Consider the following 25,155-nt stretch of genomic DNA (forward strand, 5'->3'; position numbering starts at 1 on the left):
CTTAACAAGGTTTGGACAGAGCCCATACAAATGTTTTGTAAGAGGGAAGTATAATGAGTTGGAAACATTTCCAGATTAGATTTCCCTTAAAATACCCTTGGGCTTAAAGAGTGAAGGGAGAGTACTTGGCAAGGCCTGGTTTGGACCTGTGAGCAGCTAGGACACTTTGCCAGGCTTGTGATCGCCACCAGATTGTACGGTCCCGGACACCAAAGCCTGTAGGCCAGCTCTGCCTGCTTGCTATGAAGCAGGACTTGACATGAATCTGCAGTTTTACTGCAAGGTTTTAGGCTCATTCTGACTTGTGGCAGTTTAGAAGTTCAGTCCTCTCTGCCTAGGTTAAATAGATTGTGCCTCTGTACTTTATTTTTCGAGCAGCTTTGAAAAATAGCTTGCTTTACAGGTGGTACACTATTGAGACATGACACAGTATTATGACATTAGGTGCTTTGTCTGTTGGTGTTTTGTTTATTTTGGAAATCCCCTTTAGGTGCATGCTATGCCTTTATTTTTATCTCCCAGAGGACTTATGGGAGGTTGAAGAGACTTAATTCATCTTGTATTGGAATCTTCCAGACTGGCATTTGAACTAAATAATTCACTGTCATCATCCATACCAAGTTTAGATGGAAAGCATCTTTTTTCAATGCGTATTTATTACTTTTGTAATTAGAAAGAAGACTATTATGTTATGAAAATAAAGCAGTGTCCCTCATCAGAAGCCCTGTGTTGTGCCTAAAGTAAAAGTGAGATGCCAACAATTGAGTTCTGATTGCTCTTTCTGTTCTTTTGTAGGTATCTGTTACTAAGGCTGACCAAGAATTGGGATTTGCCATCCAAACGTGCTTTATCTCTCCATATTCAAACCCTGATAGGATGTCTGATTACACCATCATTGAAAACATTTGTCCTAAAGACGAATCTGTGAAATTTTACAATCCCAAGAGGGTGCACTTTCCTGTCCCACAAGCTGAGATGGACAAGAAGCGATTCAGCTTTGTGTTTAAGTCCATTTTCAACACCTCACTGCTCTTTCTACAATGTGAGCTCACATTGTGCACCAAGAAGGAGAAAGACCCCCAGAAGTTACCTAAGGTTAGCGGGCCTTCATCCATCTCTGTGTTATTTTGACATTTTTAGGTGAGGCAATGATCTACCGGAGAAGTTTAATCACGAGTTATTGCAGGTTGAGGTTTTTGGTTTGGGAACTGCCCAATTGAAGTAATAAAATCTGTGTTAGCAGGGAACCATGAGTTTTATGGAGTCTTAGAGAATAAATCCTGACAGTATGACTTTTTTTTTCCATGCATGCTACTTAGTAGTATCTTACAAATGATAAATCAAGACTGTTTTCCATTGAGGGAGAGGTCTGGCTTTATCTTTGCAATTCAGATAGTGTGCGGTGCCAAAAGTACAGAGAGCCGAAAGGACAAGTTCAGTGTGAGGATTAATTTTTCCAGGTCCTGCTGAGACTTGTATTGCAATTGTTTTTTGACCTTCTCTGTGTGAATTATAAGGTTGACTTGTCCCAGGAGGACTTCTAAGGGAAACTAACAAATATTTTAATTTTTCTCAGTTTCATATTTGTTCATCATGTTTGCCTCATATCCCTCCCCATATTGAACCCAGTACGTTCTATTGCCACAACAGAAATCAGAACACTTTGACCTTGTTGGAATGGCCGTGTAGAGGGAAATCTGCAAGGTTGATGACAATGCCTCATTAGTTGACCTTGTGCAAGAAAGGTGTCTTCTGCCATAGTTTTGTTTCTGTGATCTGCCATGATTATTTATAATTCCGTATGGGCACTTCTTCTGTAATTATCTCATGCAGTGTCAGCTGACTTATAAAACTTTTGTAGTCACATATCAGTCAGTGTCTAAAACTAATGATTGTGCAGTATCAATAAATGTATGTGTGGAATTCTCTCTTAATATATAGGTTGTAAGATAGAGGTACAGAGGGAGGAGGAAAAATTATATTATTGGATAGATTACCACCGATCTGAATGCTTTACACTGTTATATTCCCCTGGGCATCCATTCCTCTGACAACACCAAAGAAAATTTTATACTACATATGAAAATGTAGCAAATCTGATCCTAATCATTTGGGAGCATGAATGTATAAGATGATTCAGACTATGTTCTTTAGGTTGCTTTTGGAAACATTGATGCCTTAGCCTTGTAGACATTCACCTTCCAGGGACCACCTCCCCATGGTAGAGAGTCCTGGGGAAGCTGAATGCTTGGCTGTGAGACACAGCTGCTCCCTGCAGCCAGAGGATGACTTTTAGGAGCTAGAGATCTAGGAGGGGAGGCCTGGCAGTTTCTAGGGGTCTTTACTGTCGGCTTGGTTGTTATCTCTCTCTGAGCCTGGCCTGGCACCATCCGTAGCATGTTAGTGTGTGAATATTAGTCCTAATATTTTCCTCCATAACATTCTATGGAGAGCTCTAAGTCCCAGTGGATGACATGGAATGTGACCCTAAACCTAAAGTCCCTATTTACAGCCAAGGCACGAGAAACAGGAAAAGGGCATGAGGACTGAGAAGGAAGGCATGCTGCTTACTAACAAGACTTGAAGCAAGTCCCCCGACCTCTCAGAATCTGCATGGCTTCATCTGGAAGAGTGAAATAATAGTACCTGGCTTCCCTTGGGAGCAGAGGAACAAAGGAGACAGTAGATTTGACAATAGTCCGCCATTTATAGAGCAGTGGCTTCAGATGAGCTGTTACCACTGTCTCTGTGTTTACTGCTTGTAGTTAATACTTCCACAGTTCTAGTGACTTCTCAGATGATAACACAGAGCCAAAGAATCTTTCTAGGAGGAGTTCTCAAAGATCGCTGAGTCCAGCCTGGCCCTTAGTTGATGAAACTAAGGCTGGAGTTGAGTATCTTGTCCAGGGTTGAGCTGTGAGTTGGGTGTACAATCGTTGACCCTTACTTAACTGAAGAACTGATAGCACAGTAAGAAGGTTTTTCCTAAAATGCAAATCTTTTCGATAATGAGGGCTTTCCACAGACAATTTGTTGTTTCCCTGTGCAAGAGGCTTGTTGTAAAGGCCTTTCTCTGGGCTTTGAGGGAGAGGAGGTTGTCTTCTTATAATCCGCTGCTCAGAGCAGCAATGACAGTAAAGCCAAAAGACTTTGCTCTTTTGTGATTTGAAATTTATTAGCTTTGGGGGATGGCTTGCTATAGGCTTTTTAAAAGATAGATCTATTTCTTAACAACAAAAGCAAGTAGATGTCATTTACGTTAGTTTCCCCTATTGATGAGCGTAGACAAGGAACTAAAGTTATTTTAAAGAAAAAGGTAGGAGTGTGATCACACTTTTTAAAAACAGGTATACCGGGCTTGAGCATGCTAATTCTAAGTTTGGGGCCTGAAAATAACTGGAAACAACTGTTCTCATGGTCCCCACACGTGGGTACAATTCCCCAGGGCTCCAGTTTGGAACACTGTAGCAGACGACCCTGGAAAGCGTCATTTTGAATGAGCCTATACCAGGATTTAAAAAATCAAACAAACTGGACAACATGATTATCTTTTTGGACAACAAATGTAAAATCTGTCCCTTTCATAAGGCAGCACATGAAGTTTCCCACAATCACAAATCACAAACAGGAACCATTTATGTGAAGCCAGCTTGGTGAAGGGCCAACGCTCATCATATAGTTTCTTTACTTTTCAGACTAAATAACACTAAAACCTCTAGTTGTTTTGTGGGAAGATGGGGAAGAAAAGCAGTGTTTATAAGCCATCCAGTGATATTTGAACCTTCAAGTGCAGCTGAGACTATCCTGGGTCTGCCACTATATCTCCCAGATTATTTACGGTTCTTTGGAAAACACCCAGATCTTCTGTTTTTCTGTGGTAAACAGCTGTGAGCTGTCTGATAAGGGGTGCAGGACAACTGTGCAGGCCAAGCGGGTGCAGGCTCTTCAGAGTGACCCCTGACCCTGCTTTGCTCTGCCTCTCTGCAGTGTGTGCCCCCGGATGAAGCCTGCACCTCACTGGACGCCTCAATGATCTGGGCCATGATGCAGAATAAGAAGACATTCACCAAGCCCCTCGCTGTGATCCACCAGCAAGTAGAGGCTAAAGGTGCGCTTTGGGAGGCTCAGTCAGAGAATAGGGGCCTGAGGTCTGCTCCTTTTAAGAAGGTCCAGTATTAAAACAATGAAAAAGAAGCAGTAGCTCCAATACTGTAAATCAAAGTACAGTTGTATTCAAAAGATACATTAAGGGCCGGGGCGCCTGGGGGGCTCAGTCGGTTAAGCATCTGGCTTCAGCTCAGGTCATGACCTCAGGGTCGTGGGATCGAGTCCTGAGTTGGGCTTCTTACTCAGAAGGGAGTCTGCTTCTCCCTCTCCCTCTGCCTCTGCTTTCATGCATGCGCACACGCGTGTGCGCGCGCTCTCTCTCAAATAAATAAAATATAAAAAAAAATAAGTTTAAGGGCCAATTAGTAACTTTAGAAAAGGATTTTTGCCAAAGGAGCCTTTTATAGAGTTGGGTCTGCTCTGCCTTATGGCTGAGTTATTAGTGATAGGTTTGCCAACGATTTCCTCTTTTAAATATTAGATCAGAGTCAAAGTTGTCCCTATCCCAATGTCACTCTCCCTTGCCATTCAAATATCTTCCTCAAGTATGCAGGGAAGCCTCCGAGGTCCTCCTCGCATGCCAGGATTGAACAGCCCACAGCCCATCTTTCATGATCTACTAGTGGTGTTTGTGCTGAGTACAAGCAGTCCCAGGGCTGTGTCCAGATCGCAGATGCCTTTGTTGGGGGGAGGGTGTTGTGTTTGTGAATACCATCCATCTTAGGTCAGAGCAGAAGAAAGGTTGAGAACTACTGTCCAAATGCATTTTTATAATTCAGGTTTCAAAATTGTACACAGTCACATTTGTTGCTTGAAGCCAAGGGTGCCTCTTCCTACACACACAGGAGCATTCAGCAGTCTGCACTTTCTTGTAGGAGAAAAGGAAGGATGCCGTCCTAGGAGGTGTGGCCTCAGGTGACCAGGCAAGGCAAAGCCAGACCTGGTGTAGGCCAAGTCAGCCAAACCAATAGAGAAGCAGAGCTGGGCTCCATGGGAGTATTAGGAATAGTCCTGAGGCCCTGGTGACTGTGGAGAGCATCTGATGGGACGGGCACCACGACTGAAGGGCACGGACGGGCAAGAACACATCAGGCAGCTGGCAGCATCTGGGGGGGGTGGAGCCAAAGGCACATTCGGGCTATCTGGGCAGCTACATTTGTTACTAAAAACAACCTATGACTACCTAGAAACATTGTCTAAGGGTGCCAACCTAAGAGAGGTCTGGGAGAGTAAAAGTGGATTCCTAGCCTCTGGGGTTAGATCTTTCAGGGCTAGGTCTCTGGGGCCTCCTTCCACCACCCCGAGGGGCAGAGGAGAAGCACAGCACTGGAGCCTTGATAAGAGCCAGCAAGCATCCTATCTCCAGTTGGTGAGCATTGGCTGGGAGACCTGCTGGGTGGAGCTGCTACCACGTCTAGGCTCGGGGGCAGCCCTGGGATGGCCTTTCTGATCTAAGCACTGTTGGATTTGACCAGGCCAGGCCTCAGGGGCTAATAGAATAATCACACAGTACCTGATAGAGAGGCACGTGGATGCTGTCTATTTTGTTCTTTGGTGGAGTGACCTTTGTGAAAATAGCAGTGCCATTCTTGCTGACATATCTGGTGGTGGCATCTGCCCTTCTCCTAGGGGCATGCTCACTTTGGAAAGGCAAGAGAGTGTAGTGGGGAGGGTGTGGCTTAGAGTCAGGAGCCTGGAGCACAACTCTTTCCCTGCTAACTGGCTATGGGACTTTGGAGATCTCTCCTTCTGTCCTTGACTTTCATTTTCTATATCTGGGAAAGGAAGGGTTTAGACCAGATGGCTTCTAGAGGCCCTTTCAGCTATAACGCTCAGCTCTACTGTTTGAAGAAGCCAAATAGATTTTAATTCATTTCCCAGTCATCCCGAAAGGGGTGTGAAACGTACATAGTAGATGTTCATTAGTTCTTCAGCAACACCTTTTGTTGTTGCTGTTTGTTTTACTTTGAATGATTGGTTTTCAACCATTTGAAACAGTGAACCAGCCAGTCCTTCTTTAAATGGATTGCCCGGGAGCACCTAGGTGGCTCAGTTGGTTAAACATCCAAGTCTTGGTCTCAGCTCTGGTCTTGATCTCAGCTGAGGTCTTGATCACAGGGTCATGAGTTCAAGCCCTGCATTGGGCTCCATGGAGCCTACTTTAAAAAAAAAAAAAAAACTGTTTTGTGTTTTTTTAAATTTATTGCCCAAAGAGTTCCCTGTTTATTGGGTCCAGGGGAAGGAAATAAGTGAATTAATTGGGTTGCAAAGTATATCACAATCGGGCAACAGCTGGCTGCATTTTGTACTGCGAAAGTGGTTTAACAATAACAACTGCTACCTCGTACTCCATCTGTTACTCTTACCTATTTCCAGAGATAGGGTTCTGTGGGTAACTGATGGCAGCAGCTTGCTTTTTTTTCTATGCCCAACAATAATTGGGCATTAATACTGCAGTAGTATAACCTCTAGTAATCATGCATGCTTCTTTCAAGTTTGGTGTTATTTTTCTAAGTAATTCCTCTTGTAAATTAGGTAGTTACTTTTATTTAAACTTAGTGTAATTATCCTGAAAGTTCAGTGTTCTTTTACATAAAATTTCAAGAGGAAAGTTTTACCAAATATCAAAGCAGTTTCACGAGATTTGCTAATGGAGAGTAGCTTTTAGTGGAGAAGCGTGCAGTGAAGAAAGTTCATTGCTTAGGTTTGTTAAACAAATGCAGGTTAGACTATGGCCATCTTCCCAGGGGCTTCGTGCAGATGTGCTTTCTAACTGCACCGAGTGGCATCGGTTTTCTGGCAGTTTTCAGCTCTGTGAGTGACTCCTCCCACCTTTTATGTTTATTTTCTTTTGACTCTGAAATCATTTCTCCATGAGGCAGGCCACTGGAGTCTGTGCTTTCCCTCTGCCTCTCAGTGAATTGGAATAGTCACTTGAAGTGGGAATGTGACCGTTTGCCTAACAGCATTAGTTTATTTGAATAATAGCAGGGTCATGATCATTCTTCCTGCCAGCTTTGTGTGTTACTGTTGTAAGCCACAGATACTACAGTATCTCCAGAAGTATCTCTTACTGGAATGAATTTTAGGGATAAAAATTGCTCAAGCAGTGGGATGTTTCACTGTCCTCTTTTAACCACACAGATTCTCTTTGAAGGCTGTGCCAAAGTTCCAGGTCTCCACGGTCGTTTGGTCCCTCTCATTTTTCAACACTTGGGTTTTCTGGGGCAATAGCAGATAAAGTCTCTGGTTATTGGCTTCACAGCCAAGCTGAGAGCTGCTCTGTAGCTCCCAGTACCAATGGCGTGGACACATTTCAGGTGGTGTTTCTTCCTTCTGTGGACAGAGAGAATAGGCCAAGACTAAATAACTCTGGGTCCCTCCTCTAGGCCACCATCTTTAATGGAACTTGCCTGAACTTCTACAGCATGTAGCACCATCTCAGTCCCTTGGGAACCAGCACTGGGTTAACATTCTTTTGCTGCCAAAACTCTCAACAGTAGATGACGGTGCTGGTGGTGATGATAGTCATAGAAATGACAACAATGATTATCTCACATTTACTGAGCATTTACTTGGTACAAGGCTCTGTGCTAAATGCTTTGTGTGGATCCTCGTATTTAATCCTCATAGCCCTTCTGTGAGGCAAGTATAGAGCAAGAATAAGTAACTTGACCAAGGTCACACCACATATAAATAAATGGTGGATCTGGGATTCCACTTTGATTCCACAGTTCGTGCCTTTCTAAACCCTTGGCCTTATGCTCGGTGGAAGGTTGATTCTAGTTTTTAATAAATTACAAGCAACACAGGCATCTATCTCTTGACCTCCCCCTCCTACCTCTTCTCCTGTTCATGCCATACATGTCACATTGGCGTTCAAGTTCACACCCAGATACTCTAATTGACTGTGAACTGGAAAGATGAAGAATTTTGGGGAAAAAGTCTGTTCTCCAGAGGGTAAGATGGAAGCTGTTTAAGAGAGTCTTAAAATTTAGAAGTTCTGTGACTTTGAATTGTAACTCACAAGAAAAGCCCAGAAAACACGAATACTTTATGCATATTATGGTTTATGGCAAAACAATTAAAATAGTTGAGGTAGTGCCATCCTACCATATTTTCTGAAATATTTTGAAGTATAGGCATGTTAGTGCGGTTTGCTTTGGATGCTGTGACCATTTTTGTGGCATTTGAGAACAGTAGGGCTTACACAATAAAAACGGCTATACCACATCAGTGATAATTTTTTGAGAACGGTGAAAGGGAAAAGTTACCATTTTTCTGAAATTTAGGGCACATATAAAAAAGTGAGTGAGAAAGAACAATAAACATCATCCCCAAATAGGCCATGATTTATGTACGATATGTAATCCTTAGCAAGTTAAATGTTCAAAATACTGAATTTCCACTACATAACTTTTCAAAAGTAAGTGTGCTCAGGACAGCACCTGGCATATCATGGGCACTCAGTAAATATTAATTTCCTTTCCTTCCTCTTAACCTCTCAGCCAAACTAGGATTTTGGGGAGAGTAGGGGTGGATGGGGAATGAAAGGGAAAGTTGTGAACGTCAGTTGGAAGTTCATCCAAGAGAGGCATTACTTTTTGGAACGCAATTTGATTTTTCCAGAACAAAAATACTCTGATGCACCCAGCCAGGTTTTGTCCTCAGGCTGAGGTAGAGATGAGGAGAAGCTGAGGAGAAAGATGGTAGAAATGCTTAATGGACAGACTAAGTCATTCAGTCTTTATCCAAGGGAGAGGGGTATCATAGGGACTTTCTACTTTGGAATATATATATCAACTATATACAAAAATAGAATAGTAGAATGAAGTCCCATGAATCCTCCTTCTGGTTTCGACAACTACCTATTTATGGCCAAACTTGTTTTATCACTTTCTGTCCCTAGATTGTTTTGAAGGAAATCCAGACATTTCATCTCATCCATAAATATTCCAGTGTGCACCTCTAAAAGTTAAGAACCACTGAAAGATTGGGGTGCCTGGCTGGCTCAGTTGGTGGAGCATGCAACTCTTGATCTCAGGGTTGTGGGGTTGAGCCCCATGTTGGGTGTGGAGATTACTTAGAAAAAATAAAATCTTAAAAAAAAAAGAGCTCTTGGGTAAGGAACCAATGATCAGATCATTTAGGAAGACTACCCTGAAAGCAGCATGAAGTTTGGTTTTGGGGAGATGTACACAGTAATAAGATATACATGACAATTATGCTTATTCCAAAAAATGTTTATTGGTACCTATTATATGCCAGGCATACAGTAAACACATTACCCTGTCTGTAAGGCCTTTACACTGTCATGCAGGGGTTCACAACCTTGACTCTGTTGATGCTTTTGAGCTGGATAACTCTTTGTTATAGAGGGCTGTCCTGTGCATTGTAGGATTTTGAATAGCATCCTTGGCCTCTACCCACTAGGTGCTCATAGCCAACCCCCCCACTACCCATTGTGACAACCCCAAATGTCTCCAGACATTTCCAAGTGTCCTGGTAGGGTGTGGGGGCGCAAAAATCACCCTAGATAAGAACCACTGATCAAGTGGAAGGGTGCAGATAAGTGACCAGGCAATTGCAGTGAATGCCATAAATACTGAAAGAACCCAGAGAAGGGGATTGTTTACAGTGAAGTTAATAAAAACTATATGTTGAAAGAGATCTGCGCAGAGGCCTCTCTTCATCTCCCTATCTCTCACTCTTTGCCAAACACCAGTAGATGTGGGTACCGAGTAGGCACCTTGTTTCCCTGCGGGCCTGCTCGATCCTATCATGTTTAGGAGAACTGAATTGAAAGCTGGAAGCTGAAAGCTGTGGTCAGTTACTCATGCATAACCCCAGAAATATCCCATCTATGAAAACCATGCCTAACCATCTGAGGAGGGAAATTTGGTTCTAGAGGCAGACCGAAATTTGCTCAAGAGTATATAAAGAGATTTAATTCAGAATGTTGATTATAGTTTGTTCTTTCTGCAAATAAATCTCTATTGTTAACATTCTCCTTGCAGCAATAGCAAGGGTTCCTTTCTTACAATTCTACCCTTAAACCAAAAGTAAATATTGCTGTGTTCCCCTGTTTTCCTTTCAGCGTGCCAGCTCGATTACAGGGTTCCGGTGGAGATCAGACTCCTTTAGTCATACACAGGGGTTATTGGGAATTTTTGGAACAAAAAAGAGGATAAAATCCTATAACCTTAGTGCTGAAGCTTGTACTTGTTATTGTTTATGGAGGAACTTCACCCAGGGGAAATAAGAAACAACTGTTTCTATTTAGCCCTGAGAGAAGTCCCCTATTTGGGGTGGGGGAGAAGGATTAGATCATAGCATAAGTCCATTAAGAATTTTAAAACAATGCCATCCATCACACAGGCCTTGCTCTAAAACCCACATTCTCACATGTGAGGTCTCCTTAAGGGAGAGTCATTATTTAAAACCACTTAGGGATTCTGAGTGACAAAGTTCGGCCATGGGCGGTTGATCGGATGGAACTCTTCCCAGAAGTGTGGATATTTCTCACTATGATGAACACTATAGAGACCTTTAAATGCCTTTGGACTTAGTTCAGTGAATCCAACCACTGCTTCTTGGAAGTAGAATTTTGTGGTTAGATACCCCTACTTCATAGGGTTCTCGGGAGTTTAAAACGAGAAAATCTAAGTGAAGGCTTTTTGTCAGTTGTAAAACACTACACACGTATAAATGGAAGGCATCACCGTCATTATTTTATCTCTGCCAATAGGCTGGTGGGACCAAACCCTCTGGAGACAGTCTCCTGTGTTATTTTGTAGTTGGTGAGTGTTCTGCATACTGAAATATATTTTCTTAAAAAAAGAAGAAAGATTTTCTTAAAAGCTTTCACAGTTATTTTAATTTTAGTAATTTTATTTAAGTACAACCTGTGCCACCACGTTGCACAATTCTGGGGGGCACCATTCCGTTGTGGTGGCTTTGCTTCATCCCATAGCATTCCTTCCCCTAGAGCTGGACCCGAACACCCCATGCTGCAGGAATGGAGGTAGCCCAGCTGAGGTGGTTAATCCTGAGAATTTACGATCCTATGTAGCTTCTTTACTTTTATAAACATGACCTCAAATGCCCCTGGTTTGGTCAGTTTTTCACAATTTCTTTTGCTCCACTGTGGATTCCAACACAAGGTATGTGTTCCTTCTTCACTGAATGAAAATGGAGATGAAAAGAGACGCACTGAACACTCACCACTTGCCACTCGAAAGGGCAGGGGTGGAGTGTGTCCCAGGACACAGCACACTTTTTCTGGGAAGGGCCAGCTGGTGAGTGTTTCGGGTCTGTTCCTCGAACAGTGCCTGCCCCGATGACTCCGGGCTGCTCCTACAGCATTGTAGGCATGGACAATATACAAATGATGCGTGTGGTTATGTTCAAAGAAAACTTTATTTATGGAATTTATTTATGGAATAGGTTTAACTTTCACATACTTTTCATATGTCATAAAATTTTATTCTTTGGGTTTTTTTTTTCCAGTCACTTAGAAATACAGAATGTACTCTTAGTTCACAAGCCATACAGAAATAAGTATTGGGCCATGATACAGCCATCCTGCTGCGTGCCCCACCCCCCGCCCCGGTCTGTGCTATTCTCACTCTGAGTCACAAGTAGCTTCTTAATCAGTGCTCCCCTGCTAAGGACAGAGCAACACTCCCCAGTCATGTAGCCTCCGAAGCAGAATCTGGAATTTGGGTTCAGCCCCTGCCCTGATGCTTTCCAGCTGTGACCTTGGGCAAGTCACATGATAGCAGAGTCTCAGGATGCTCGTTTGTAAAATAGTGATAAGAGTTCTTTTTCTGCCTCTCTCACAGGGCTGGTGTGAAAGTCAAATGAGATTTGAACACGAAAGCATTATAGAAATGTCAAAGCATACAAGCACTGTTGTATAGCCTTGTTCCCAGCTCCCTCTGTTGTCTCCATTGTCAACATTCTACTCATCCTTCACTGATTTCTGGCAGGCCTGTTCCATGCTAGGCTGAGCCCTGGGATGTCCAGATGAGTAAGATCTAGACCCTGCCCTCCGGGCAGAAAAGAACCTAGAGAATTACAATGTGCTGGAGTATATGTAGGACAACCGAGGGGTGGAATAAGCCACATGGGTAGAGACTGGCCCTGCTGGGGTGGAGGTTGGAGGGAGAGTCAGAGAAAGCCTCCCAGTGAACATACCAACAAAGCAGGTCTGAGGGAGGAGGGTATTTCAGGGGATGGCTTGCAAAAGTATGATGATCAGAGCAGCATAGAGAATTTGGGGAGCTTAAATAAGTATAAGGAGCCCAGCATGGGGGAAGGGCTCTTTAGGAAAGGAGGCTAGCAACAGGTTGGTAGAGAAGGAAGGCAGAACTTTTGTGTGCCAGGCTGGAGTTTAGTTTTTTTCCTGTGAGTGCAGGAAGTCATGGAGCAATCTAATCAGGTCAATAACATAATCAACTCTGGGCTCTGGAAAATTCACTCCGAGGGGAAAATATGGAGGAGGAAATATTTGGGGCAGGAGCAGGGGCAGTCGGTGGAAACAAGGAGACCAGTTAGGAAAGCTCTGTAATAATGCAGACGTATGATGAAAAGATGCTGAGTGCCACCTGGGTGGCTCAGTTGCATCCAACTCTTAGTTTCGGCTCAGGTCATGATTGTGAAATTGCCCGTCAGGCTCCACTCAGCACAGAGTCTGCTTGTCCCTCTCCTTCCCCCTCTGCCCCTCCCCCTGTGCGTGTGCGTGCTCTCTCTCACTTGCTCAATAAATAAATAAATAAATTCTTATTTTTTTAAAAGAATTTTTTATTTATTCATTTGAAACAGAGAGAGAGAGAGAGAGAACATGAGCAGGGGGAGAGGCAGAGGTAGAGGGAGAAGCAGACTCCCTGCTGAGCAGGCAGCCCGACATGGGAGTCGATCCCAGGGACCTGGGGATCATGACCTGAGCCAAAAGCAGATGCTTAGCCATCTGAGGCACCCAGGCGCCCCTAAATTCTTATTTTTTAAAAAAGGAGCTGAACTGTAGCATAATAGCATTAAGGAAAGAAGAATAAGGACACTTTCACAAAACTTATGTACATTTTTTCAAAGATCTTATTTATTTATTTACTTATCTATTTATTTGAGTGAGAGAGAGAGAGAGGAAGAGGCAGAGGAAGAGAGAATCCAAGCAGACTCTGCTGAGTTGAGCATGGAGCCTCATGCAGGGCTCGATCTCACGACCCTGAGATGACCTGAGCCGAAACCAAGAGTCGGATGCTTAACCCACTGAGCCACCCAGGCGCCCCACAAAACTTGTGTATGTTAAAAGAATTTTTTGAAAGTGGAAAAACATCATGAATACACTGGAGAAATATGGTATTTAAAGGTATTGAATCCTCTTGTAAATAAATATAAAGGTATACGCACACATACATGCTGTCAGACTCAGATTCCTTAAGTTTGCCTTCAAGTTTTCTTCAAATTGGAGAGCCTGTACAATTGATTGTTGACAAAGTACAATGCTTTACATTTCTGGGTAGTCCATGTTACAGTTTTGACTTCTAAGGATAACTGGCAAAGCTTTCACAGAGTATTAACCAATAGGAAAGTGTCAATCTCTGCTGAGATCGTGATGAACTTTTGCTTAAAACTTGGTTTCTCTGTGGAATGCATCATGATTTTTTTTTTTTTCAGAAACAGGTCCAAGCATTAAGGAACCGAGTCCAATTTCTCCACGTAAGTCTTTATGCATCTATTTTGAAAGGAAGCCTCCTGGGCTTTTTATAAGAATGAGTTGGTTATAGAGCATTTGGCAAACTTTGAGTTTTGATAAGAAGACCTCTGCTCTCATTCCCTGTCTCCCACTTTTTTTCGTAATCTCATACTTTTTCCTTTCCTCTGTCCTTCCTTCATCCTCTTTTTTCCTGTCTGCCACTTTTAAATGTGAATTTGTGGCCCCACTGGCATGTGTGGCCTTAATGGGAAGGTAGTAACTTACTTCGCTTTAGAGAGAGTTTCTTATTTGCATACTTATACCAGTTGTGATCTAAAACCAATAACTCACATATGGGAGTGGTTTGCTTTACTTGGCATTGATAGTAGTTACCTGCTCAGGGAAGTAGTGCTAAGGGAACTAGTTGCTGTCTCTTTGAGACTGTCTCTAGTCCAGGGGGGTGTGCAAGGAAAGGGGAGGAGGGGGGACTTGTAAAAAAAAAAAAAAGAAAAGAAAAGAGACCAACTACTACAGAGTGATGCATTGGGATTTGTCTGGGCCAATTTTGTCACTCTATACGGAAGAAGATTCTGACCAAAAAATATTCAGGTGACTTACCCGTGGTTATAATTGGCATTCAGGCAGGACTAGATCCTGGGCTTTCTGGCTTTGCACCCATAGCTCTTCTAGATGGTGTTGCCTTGTGGGGAGAATCTGTGCTTTTTATATTTCCTACGACTCTCTAGGTTAGTCTCCATGGCTCACCTCATACACATAACAGTCTGGGGAGTTCCTTTATGCAAAGCACTACACTGTTACAATTAAGTGTCTTACTTCAACAATATCATGAAAGAGTATCATGAACCCACAAAGAGACACATGTGGACATATTTCTCTCATACTCACCCAGCCTGATTTTCATAAGTGACATCTCCATTTTTAGAATTTCAGAGGAGTTTTACTCAAAACTTTCAGTGGTGCCCCATTTTTGCATCTGTAAGCATAAAAAGGCAAATCATCTTTTAATACCTACAGACTAAATTAGGTGGAGTATATGGTTTGGTTCGTCTTAACCTCCAGAGTTCTACCTCCAGAGTTCTTCCCAGTTCATATTCCTTCCTCGGGATCCCCAAACCTTCTACAAACTCCTTTTGTTTACTCCCTGCCTTTAGCAGGTGAAGCAGTGCTATCCCCATTTCCAGAATTTGACACACCAAAGGGCATATGGCTAGAAAAGTAGCCACCAGGACTTGGAAATTCCAAAATTCCAGAATCTTTGGCAACATGGCATACTTTTCCCGAGCCCTTACAAGTTCTGGGGCTGCTCGGAGGTGGGGAGGGGTGTGTCACATTTCTCTATACAACTAGATATTTTACACTGAAGTAAGATGAAAGGCAAAGAGATTTAATTTACATAGAGATCAGCCGGAGTTGCTTCTGACTCGAGAGGAACATAGAAATGGGATTGAGATAATAGGGAGATCTTACACCCTAAATTTACATTTAAAAAATAGACACCCTGGAAATTTTATTCAACTGAAAACCTCGTCTCTTGGAAGCTGATTTTAACTTCTTATAAGTGATTCATAGAAGGTAGTTCTCTTAAATGAAAGGAAATGTTCTATTTCTGTGGCCTGGAATTAATTTCAAATATAAACATCTTTGCCAAGTGGAGGAACAATTGGTTCTATTTATATGTTTTGCTGACCATAAAACTGACATAACTCCACATTGAGAAGTATTTCCGCCCCCCTCATAGAAAGATCACGGTCAGAAGAGTGTTAAAAAGTAGGTTGTTTTAAGTGACACAATACAGAATTGTTAGGATGGAGGGTTTGATCTGAGGGGACCAGCGAAACGTTAGAATCTGTAGGAATAGTTGATCCTTGCCTTGTTTCCTCCTTGTCCACCCCCTATCTTCCTGTTACCTCTCATACCTATAAATGTCCGTGAAAATGTATTTGTAGATTATTTGAAATGTGTTTTCTCTGTGTTTTCTTGTCTCGTTGTTGGAAGTGTTTGATGAATAAGAAGCGGTGCGCCACATTTCGGTAATGGGAGCTCACTTCATTTTCCAAAGCATCTTCAAACTGAGGATGCAACCTGAAGCTATCTTGGAAATCTGATCATTTCATTTTTCTTTTGAGGAAAAAAAATGTGCAAGTTTTAAAGACATTGCATTTGGTTGGGATTCTCATTTCGTCCTCATTTTCTTAGTCCGTGCCCAGCCTTCTTGACAGTGCTTGTGAAACAAATACAAAATTGCAACATCTGGTGCAGACTCACTGAAAGTATGTACTGGCTTCCCTTCCTTATAGCAGTTTTCCACGGTCTGGACACCCTCACCGTGATGGGCATTGCGTTTGCGGCGTTTGTGATCGGAGCCCTCCTGACGGGGGCCCTGTGGTACATCTATTCTCACACAGGTGAGTGTGACCATCGAATACTAGTTGGTGTGTGTCCTATGTGTCTGCCACACAGCAGACATTTCACTGTTGCGTTACACGGCTGAGTGGATGGAATAATAATGAACGAGAGAGAAAGGTCATTCCCACAGTTTGCACATAGACATATTTGGCATCAGGTGGGTTTTGCAAAAATATAATTTGCTTTAAGCACCTTTAGAAAAGGAATGTTTAAGGGCGCCTGGGTGGCTCAGTTGGTTAAGCGACTGCCTTCGGCTCAGGTCATGATCCCGGAGTCCCGGGATCGAGTCCTGCATTGGGCTCCCTGCTCGGCGAGGAGCCTGCTTCTCCCTCTCTCATGTACTCTCTCTCTCTCATTCTTGCTCTCTCAAATAAATAAATATTTAAAAAAAAAAAGAAAAGGAATGTTTAAACTATGCTAATTGCAATTGAGATGTTGGTGAAGGTTAGCTACTAATAAAGCTATTCTGTGGTTAGGGTTTAATTAAAGAAAATTGATGTAGACAAAATGGAAGTATAAACCCTTCCCTCCACGCTCAAGACTTCAGTACAGATGTATGAATGGGCAGGAAGTGAAAAAGGAAGCTAAGATTTTATTACCATATTTGCCAAGAGGCTGAGCACTGCCCACCAGAGTCCCCAATCTCATTGACTTCAACCAGAATTTCTTGACCCTCTTTTTTTTTTTTGCCATGTCCTCTTTTTTTTTAAGATTTTATTTACTTGTCAGAGAGAGCGAGAGCACAAGCAGGGGGGAGTGGCAGGCAGAGGGAGAAGCAGGCTTCCCACTGAGCAGGGAGCCCGATGCAGGGCTCAATCCCAGGATCCCACTGGAATCATGGCCTGAGCTGAAGGCAGACACTTAACCAACTGAGCCACCTAGGCATCCCGCCATGTCCTCTTTGATAAGCATAAAATTCTCATGTCTTTCTTCTATAAAGTTATTTAAATTTTAAAATATATTTTCATGAATTGCAAACAAAAATGGTGAAACAAAGCACTTTGTTTTCTTTTTTTTTTTTTAAAGATTTTATTTATTTATTTGAGAGAGAGAGAATGAGAGAGAGCACGAGAGGGAAGAGGGTCAGAGGGAGAAGCAGACTCCCCGCCAAGCAGGGAGCCCCGATGCGGTACTCGATCCCGGGACTCCAGGATCATGACCTGAGCCGAAGGCAGTCGCTCAACCAACTGAGCCACCCAGGCGCCCCACAAAGCACTTTGTTTTCAAACTATGTTCCTCTTCCCCCAAAATTCTGATGTGCCCCCGCACCCTTCTCTTGCCCCTTCCCCTCAATCCCAAGGTTGAAACCTTCTGGCCTGAGCAGAGAACCTGTTCTGACCCCAGTACAGAGGGTAGGCCTGGGAAGGGGAGTCTAGTGCGGTGGGGAAGAAACAAATGGACTGCCCTTATGTTACTTCTTTCTTAGTTTCCATGCAGATAGATATAGCCAAGAAAGACATGCATTTGGGGGTATGTTTAGTGAGCTAGCTGGGCTTCTATGTCCTTGGATCCTTGCAGTTTACACTGTGAACCCAGGTAAATTGTGCTTGATTTATCAGTCAGAGGCCGTGGCAAGTTCAGCCTTTCTGTTTAGAATTTCATTAATTTTCCACCGAACCAATGAACGCCCTCATCTTTGGCCTTGCGCCATTCAACCAGACAATCTGAAAAGAAGACTGCTTTAAAGGGAGGAGAAGTACGGAAGGGCATTTTGAGAAGTCATATCTTAATCCTTACCAGAATTTTCACTTCAAATCCCGCATCCTCCAACTGAGTCATTTTAGATTGTGGCAGAACAAGTCCTTTTGTGCCCAGCTTGGGGAAGTCACACAGTCCAAAGCAAAAGTTGAGGAGAGTGTAGTAGTGGGGCTTTGAGTCCTCAGATTCTTGTTCCTAGTCACGGATGTTTGAGGGAGGTATATTTCATGTGAGAGAGAAAATAGGACTCTTAACCTTACATGTAATGATTCTGAGGCTATACAAACCTCTGTGAATTGAGTTAGGAATAGTCTTCCTTGTGAACGGCTCATACAAAGCACCAGAAGGGACAGCTTTTGTTGGAGTAGCATTTTAGAATAAATACTTTGTCACGGGAATATGGACACATTGAGATCTCACACTAGCCGTTTCTCACAATTTTTCCCCATGTCCTGCGTGGCTAGGAGGTTCTAGGGCTGTTGGCAGCTTCTGCTGTATGTTGGGAATGAACTTGAAACTATGCCAAGAAGACTCTGTAGCCCTGAGGATTTTATATGGGCTTAACATGTGCCTGCTGAGCCCTGACTAGCCTTGGCCATCGAGCTACACCCTCAAACCCTGAGAGTTCATCTCAGGCCAGGTAGGGCCAGGAAGCCAGGTCCAGCTACCGCATGGTCCTTGCTCTTGGCACACACCCCACTGAACTCACTCTGATAATCCCCGACTCTCGTGCACAGCCAAGCTCACAAACCTGATAAAAAGGCTTTATTGCTCTGCTTATTAAATTCCCAAGTTTTTTGTTTCTGCTCCCTTCCTCCACAAACCAGAGACTGAAGGGGAGGATTTTTTACATTTTGCTAATATAGAAATAGGTTTGGAAATAGATGAAAGAAAAACAAACCCAAAAAGCCTTCCTGTTATGGTTTCCAGCAATATAAATTACGCTGATTTGGAAGTTAAAAGGTTTATAGACACTGTCATTTGGGCTCTAACCCCTGCTAGCATCACATGTGATAAAGCTTCAGAATGACTTTTTACTAACAGACGTAGCCTCTGGTTCAATTTAAAGACTTGTCCTAAGGGAAGCCACACCCCATGAGTGTGAAAAAGGCTCGCTTCAGATCCCAGTGGTACTGTCCTGTCCACAACTCCTTCGGTTTCATATCTGGATCAGCTAAGCAGCAAGTTTAGATGAAGAGAGATCATAATGCAGTAGCCAGTGGAGAGAAGTGTGTATACAAACACAGACTCAGTGTGTTCAATTTCCACAGTAATCTAAGCTGTGGAACTCAGACCTTATATGGCATAATTTGGAGGTTCAAGCAGCATCGGTCTCTGTGTCAGAAAAAATCCTTAATTTAGACAGATTCTCTTTGATTACGCTTTCTGTTCCTTCTGAACCCAGAGCACAAAACCAAGTCACATGTTTGAATTGGGGTTATCTACTTACATACCTGGAATGTGTGTTAGTCTAAGAAAGCTGGATCCCTACTTTTTCATATCATAGCTTTGGGTACCATAAGGGATACTTCCTTAAGGCCATATTAACCCCGTTTGGAAAACTCCATTCCTGAAACTTACTTTCTCTACTGAGATGGTGCGAAAGAGAAGGAGCAGTTGGAATGGAAATGGTGCCAGAAAGGAACCGTAGAATCCTGATGCTCCTGAGAGCCCTACTAGTTCAAGAGTCCCAAATCTGTAGTCCATGAAGGTTTTTTTTTTTTGAGGTGAGGGGCAAAAGTATTTACTTTTATTTTTTAGTAAAAGTTTCTAGCCTTATCAAAGTAGTACCCACACATAGTTTAAAGGCTGAAATAGTTCTATAAGAACTATTATTGTTCATGTTATGAAGGACATGAGTCCCCTACTGCCGCACTCCCTTTTCTTGCTCCTCAGAGCACCATTTTTGACTCTTAGCTGATTGTTTTGGACATTAATCCATACGTCGAAATAATAGGAGTATAATATCGCCACTTCTTATCACTTTTAGGCCTTTTCTGTCCACCTCCTACAATGGAAAATGAGAATTTACTCCCTCTTCATCCCTGTGCCCCAATTATACATTCATGCCCCTAATTGCGCCCCTATCTCCACCATCCTCCTACCAGAATTATACTGAAATTTTGGGTAGATCAATATTTACTGTTTACATTACTATGACTACCAAATGCTAACCACAGTTTAGCTATGTAATATATTATTGTTCCTTCTACGTGATTTTTTTTTTTCTTTTAGAGGGAGAGAGAACATGCAAGTGGGGCTAGGAGGGGCAGTGTGCCGACGGAGAGAGGGAATCCCAAGCAGGCTCCACACCCAGTGTGGAGCCCAATGTGGGGCTCAATCTCATGACCCCGAGACCATGACTCGAGCTAAAACCAAGAGTCGGACGCTTAACCAACTGAGCTACCTAGGCGCCCCATTCCTGCATGACTTTTAATTTTCCCTAGAATTAATGATCATCTCCCCCTGCACACATACTAGCTTAGTTTTCCGTATACTTCTCACTAATTCATCTGTTGACTCTCTGCCAGTGGACTCACTTTCCTCTTAACACATTCAGACAACAGATCTTCTGATTCATTTCCTTCACTAAATCTTTCCTGGAGCCTTCTCACCCGTTCCTGTCTGAACTGGTCACCCTCTCTGTTTGGACACTGCTATCTTCTTATATTCTTTCACCTTCATTCTGGGGGTACCCTGCCCTTTGGAGTTTTGAATGGCTTGTATCATCTATCCCATGTCTTCCTCCTTCTTCGTTGAAAAGGTACATAAGAAGTGTTTGTCACACCTTGCATATCTGAAAATATCTTCAGTTTATACAAACACGTGGTAGATAGTTTGGCAAAGTATAGAATTTTAGGTTATAAATAATTTTCCTTCAGAATTTTAGAAGCACTCTTCATTGACCTTTAGCTCTGAAGATTGCTTTTGGGAAACTCAGAGCCATTCAGATTCCTGGCCTGTTTGTTGTTGTTGTTGTTGTTTTGGTTTGGTTTGGTTTGGTTTTTTCTGGAAGAAATTTTACAACAGTCCTTGATTTAGGTGTATTTTCATACATTATGCCAGGCATTAACTGAGTCCTTTCAGTCTAGAAACTCATGTCCTTGAGCATTAACATTTTTAGAATTATTTGTTTTCTCCGATTTTCTCTGTTCTCTCATTCTAGAAATCATTTTAGAATTGAATCTCTTGGGGCACCTGGGTGGCTCAGTCAATTAAGCATCCTACTCTTGATTTTGGCTCAAGTCAGGATCTCAGGGTCATGCAATTGAGCCCCGCATCAGGCTCTGCACTCAACAGGGAGTCTGCTTGAGATTCTCTTCCCCTCCTTCTGCCCAGCACCCCCTCTCTCAAAAAAAAAAAAAAACCTTTTGAACGATCACCTAATTTTCCTTTCTTTTCTGTTTTCCACTTTTTCCTTAATTTCTAAGAGATTTCTTCATCTTTATCTTTTAGTTTCTTACTGAATTTTTATTTTTTATTTTTTTTTCATTTTTTAAATATTTTATTTATTTGTCGGGGGGGGGAGGAGAGAGCACAAGCAGGGGGAACAGCAGGCAGAGGGAGAAACGACTCCCCACTGAGCAGGAAGCCTGACGTAAGACTCAATCCCAGGACTCGATCATGACCCAAGCTGAAGGCAGACGCTTAACCGACTGAGCCACCCCAGGCGCCCGAGTTTCCTACTGAATTTTTAAAATACTGTATTCAGATCTTTAAATTCCAAAACATTTTTCCTATGAATCAAAAATATATATCCTATTTTTATCTCATGAGTATAATATCTTATCTCTCTGAGAAGACTAAAATAGGATTATCTAATAATGAGTAAGTTCTGAGCTTGTGGATGGGACATATTGCTTGTGAACTTCCCTTAGGGTGATCTGGCTGGGCCTCTTATCGGAAGAACTCCTGATAACACCTCTTTGGATCTTTCCTCTTGAGCACATCAGGTTTTCAGTAAAACAGGTTTTCCTGTTTTCTTTCTCGAGGGTGTAGATCTGGCTGTCAGTGTTCTGGGGGTCCTCTTTCAGCTGGATTCTCTGCTCTCAGCTGTCCTGGTGTTGGTCAGACTCTCCATTTCAATTCTGGAGAGTAAACTTCTGTTTTCCTCCCAGCTGAGGAGGGGCAGGGTCCCACCACACAGAGTAAAGAAGGAGATTTAGGGAAATCTCACTGCTACTTACACAGGAGTCAGCCAACCCCAGTGCTTGCAGCCCCATGTTTACCCTCTGTTTTGGGGTATCTGATGCCACCATTTCTTGAGTTTTTGAGGGTTCTGGGTTATACCTTGGTTGTTTCTCGGCTTTTCTTACTGTTGGCATAGGTTCTGGCTCTCTTTAATCTGCTAGGTCACTCACCCATTTCTTCACCAGTTTCCAGTATTTTACTGCTGTTGTCTCCCTTCCTGTTCTCCTCCTCCTCCTCCCCCCCTCCCCCTCCCCCTCTCCTTCCCCCTTCTCCCCCTTCTCCCCCTTCTCCCTTCTCCTTCTTCCTTCTTGCAGGATTATGCCTTTTAATTTTGGTGAGATTTTCCTCCAGGCCTGTGTAGGTTGCGATTCTGTACCAGTTAATGTCTCAGTCTCTTGATATCCTAATTGTAATGATTTCAGTAGCTCACCCTGTAAGAAGAGTGAACTAGGCTACTTTTAGTTTAGAGAAGTTTTCAGCTGCTGTTTATCAGTTTCTAAAGTTGTGCCTCCCCATTCTCCAAGCTAAAACACTTTTCTTTTGCAAACAAATCCATGCAGGAGGATGGGTTAGATGTTGTCATCATTTATCTTTACTTTAACTTGCCTTATGGCCCCTGAACAGAATGTACTCAAAGTCTGATGATAATAAGAGGAAGAAGAGAGGAAGAGGGAAAAAGAAGGGGGTCCTGGGGGGAGGCCACCTTCCACGTGTATCTGTACAATGCTTGGACTTGAAGCTCTAGTTCCACTGCTAGCCTTGTTACCTGAGCCAGGTATATTAACCACATTTCCTTTTAGTAAACATAAACCTGATCCCTATTCCCCAGGATTATTGGCGGTAAGAACGCTTAAGCAAGAATGCATGTGAAAGGTCTCCTGAACTCCCAAGTCCTCCAAAAATGTAAGATACTGAAGGTTTCTCAGATGTGTAGGCAGAGAAAAATCTAAGAGTGGAAGGAATGCTGCATTTCACAGAGCAAAATAAAATGCTGAGGTCTTGAATTGGGTGTGCCTTTCCTAATCCCTCAGGCTTCTACTCAGCAATCCTGAATTGAACCAACTATATGTTTATTTTATTTTATTTTATTTTATTTTATTTTATTTTATTTTATTTATTTGAGAGTGAGAGAGAGAGCACAAGCAGGGGGAGCAGCAGAGAGAGGGGGAGAAGCAGGCACCCTGCTGAGCAAGGAGCCCGATGCGGGACTCGATCCCAGGACCCCAGGATCCCGACCCGAGCCAAAGGCAGACGCTCAACCAACTGAGCCACCCAGGCGCCCCCATACTATGTGTTCTTAAAGCAGAAGTCAAGCACATCCTTAGGTTTACCTGAGTCAGATAAGAGCTTTTAATTAGGAGAATCTGTGGGGGCTTTCTATGTTTCTAGAAATCTGAAGCTTCTTCAGGCTCCCAAGTTTAGTCCAGGTGAAGAGAGGAGCAGCAAGACAGGGATGACTAAAGTAGGGGGCAAGAGACGCAGTCCCGGCGATCAGCAAGATCCAGGTGGGAACCCAGGTGTGACCATAAAGACGCCAGGATCCACCATGTGTAGAGTTAAGAAGCTGTTGTACATTTATGATTTAATAAAATAATTCTAAAGGAAAACAAAACAAACAAACAAAAAAGTAAGATAGCTATGAGGCTCCTGGCCAGCTCAGGCGGTAGAGCAGGTGACTCAATCTCGGGGGCGTAAGCTGGAGCCCCATGTTTGGGTATAGAGATTCCTTAAAATAAAACTCTCTTTAAAAATAAAAAATAAAGTAAGATAGCCATAGAAAACCAAAATGCAGGTGCAAATAGGTTGGCCATACTGCAGGAACATAGAAAGAAAGCAACAGGTAGGATATTCTGGAAGGTTTTAAAGTCCTGTCTTGCAGGGCACCTGGGTGGCTCAGGTGGTTAAGCATCTGCCTTCGGCTCAAGTCATGATCTCAGGGTCCTGGGATCAAGCCCCACATTGGGCTCCCTGCTCAGCGGGGAGACTGCTTCTCCCTCACCCCCTGCTTGTGCTGTCTGTCAAAAAAAATAAAATCTTAAAAATAAATTTATTCATTCACTCATTCCTGCCTTGGAATATTTCCCCCTTCCCTCATAAATTATAACATCAAATTTAACCCTCCTGCTGAGTTTGCCTACAGAAGGAAAGTCTTTTAGCTCAGAAAGTAAGGAGGGACAATTTTTGAAAATGATAAATAGTGATTGAAAATTTCTATAAACTAATGGTAGTCTAGTTCACTCTCCTTACAGCGTAAGCTTGTAAAATAATTACAGTTAAGATATCAAGAGATTGAGACATTGATTGGTACATAATTGCAAACAACACATAGGCGTAGGGGACAGTATCTTTTGCTTTCCAGCATCAAGTAATATTAAATCTAAATCACCCCTAGGCATATGGTTTTCAGTCCAGTGCTTAAGTATCTTCCAAGAAAGAGATTCCATAAATTCCCCTTATAACTAACCAATCCCCATAATCAGCAAGTTCTTTTCTCTGTGACCTAAATCCTTTTTGCTACCATTTAAACTCATTTCCTCATGTTCTGCCCTCAAGAGAGATAAAGAACAGCTGTCTGCTCTTCTTTATAATAATCCTCTTTGGGTGATATTTGCAAACATTCTCCTTTGGGCTAAATGTTTGAGATTCCTCTCACCTTTCTTTAAAATTCTTCTGTTGTTGTTTCCCCATAGAGCCTCCCTGTGTTATTCACATCTTTCTGTGATAAAGTTTCTTCCCCAGGACCTGCCATGCTGAAAGACACAGAGATAAGAATCCAGTTGTAAAGTAGACTGCCAAAGGTGGCAGGAAATCAGATTTGGACAACTCCATGCCAAGCAAAAGAAATAAAACAGATTATCCCTTAAGAAATATATTTTTCTATTTTTTTTAAGATTTTATTTATTTATTTATTTGACAGAGACAGAGAGAGCACAAGTAGGCAGAGAGGCAGGCAGAGGGAGAGGGATAAGCAGGCTCCCCGCCAACCAGGGAGCCCGATGTGGGACTCGATCCCAGGACTCCAGGATCATGACCCA

At 42.8% G+C, this 25,155-nt stretch overlaps 1 protein-coding gene across 9 annotated transcripts in view; it reads left to right on the plus strand.

Moving 5' to 3' along the window:
- Positions 1-25,155, plus strand: part of TGFBR3 (transforming growth factor beta receptor 3) — a 199,060-nt gene that overhangs the window by 167,174 nt on the left and 6,731 nt on the right. For 6 of the 9 annotated variants that reach the window (XM_025872180.2, XM_025872177.2, XM_073896321.1 and 3 more), the window contains 4 exons: positions 796-1,095; positions 3,988-4,108; positions 13,786-13,827; positions 16,123-16,230. In XM_025872180.2, the coding sequence (XP_025727965.1) occupies positions 796-1,095; positions 3,988-4,108; positions 13,786-13,827; positions 16,123-16,230 (571 nt within the window). The remainder of the gene's footprint in view (positions 1-795; positions 1,096-3,987; positions 4,109-13,785; positions 13,828-16,122; positions 16,231-25,155) is intronic. The other 3 variants (XM_073896325.1, XM_025872178.2, XM_073896324.1) reach the window with 3 other exon arrangements.

This window comes from Callorhinus ursinus, unplaced genomic scaffold, assembly GCF_003265705.2.
Source record: "Callorhinus ursinus isolate GAN/ISIS: 27379988/994484 unplaced genomic scaffold, GSC_fseal_2.0 scaffold9, whole genome shotgun sequence".
Taxonomy (NCBI): Eukaryota; Metazoa; Chordata; class Mammalia; order Carnivora; family Otariidae; genus Callorhinus; species Callorhinus ursinus.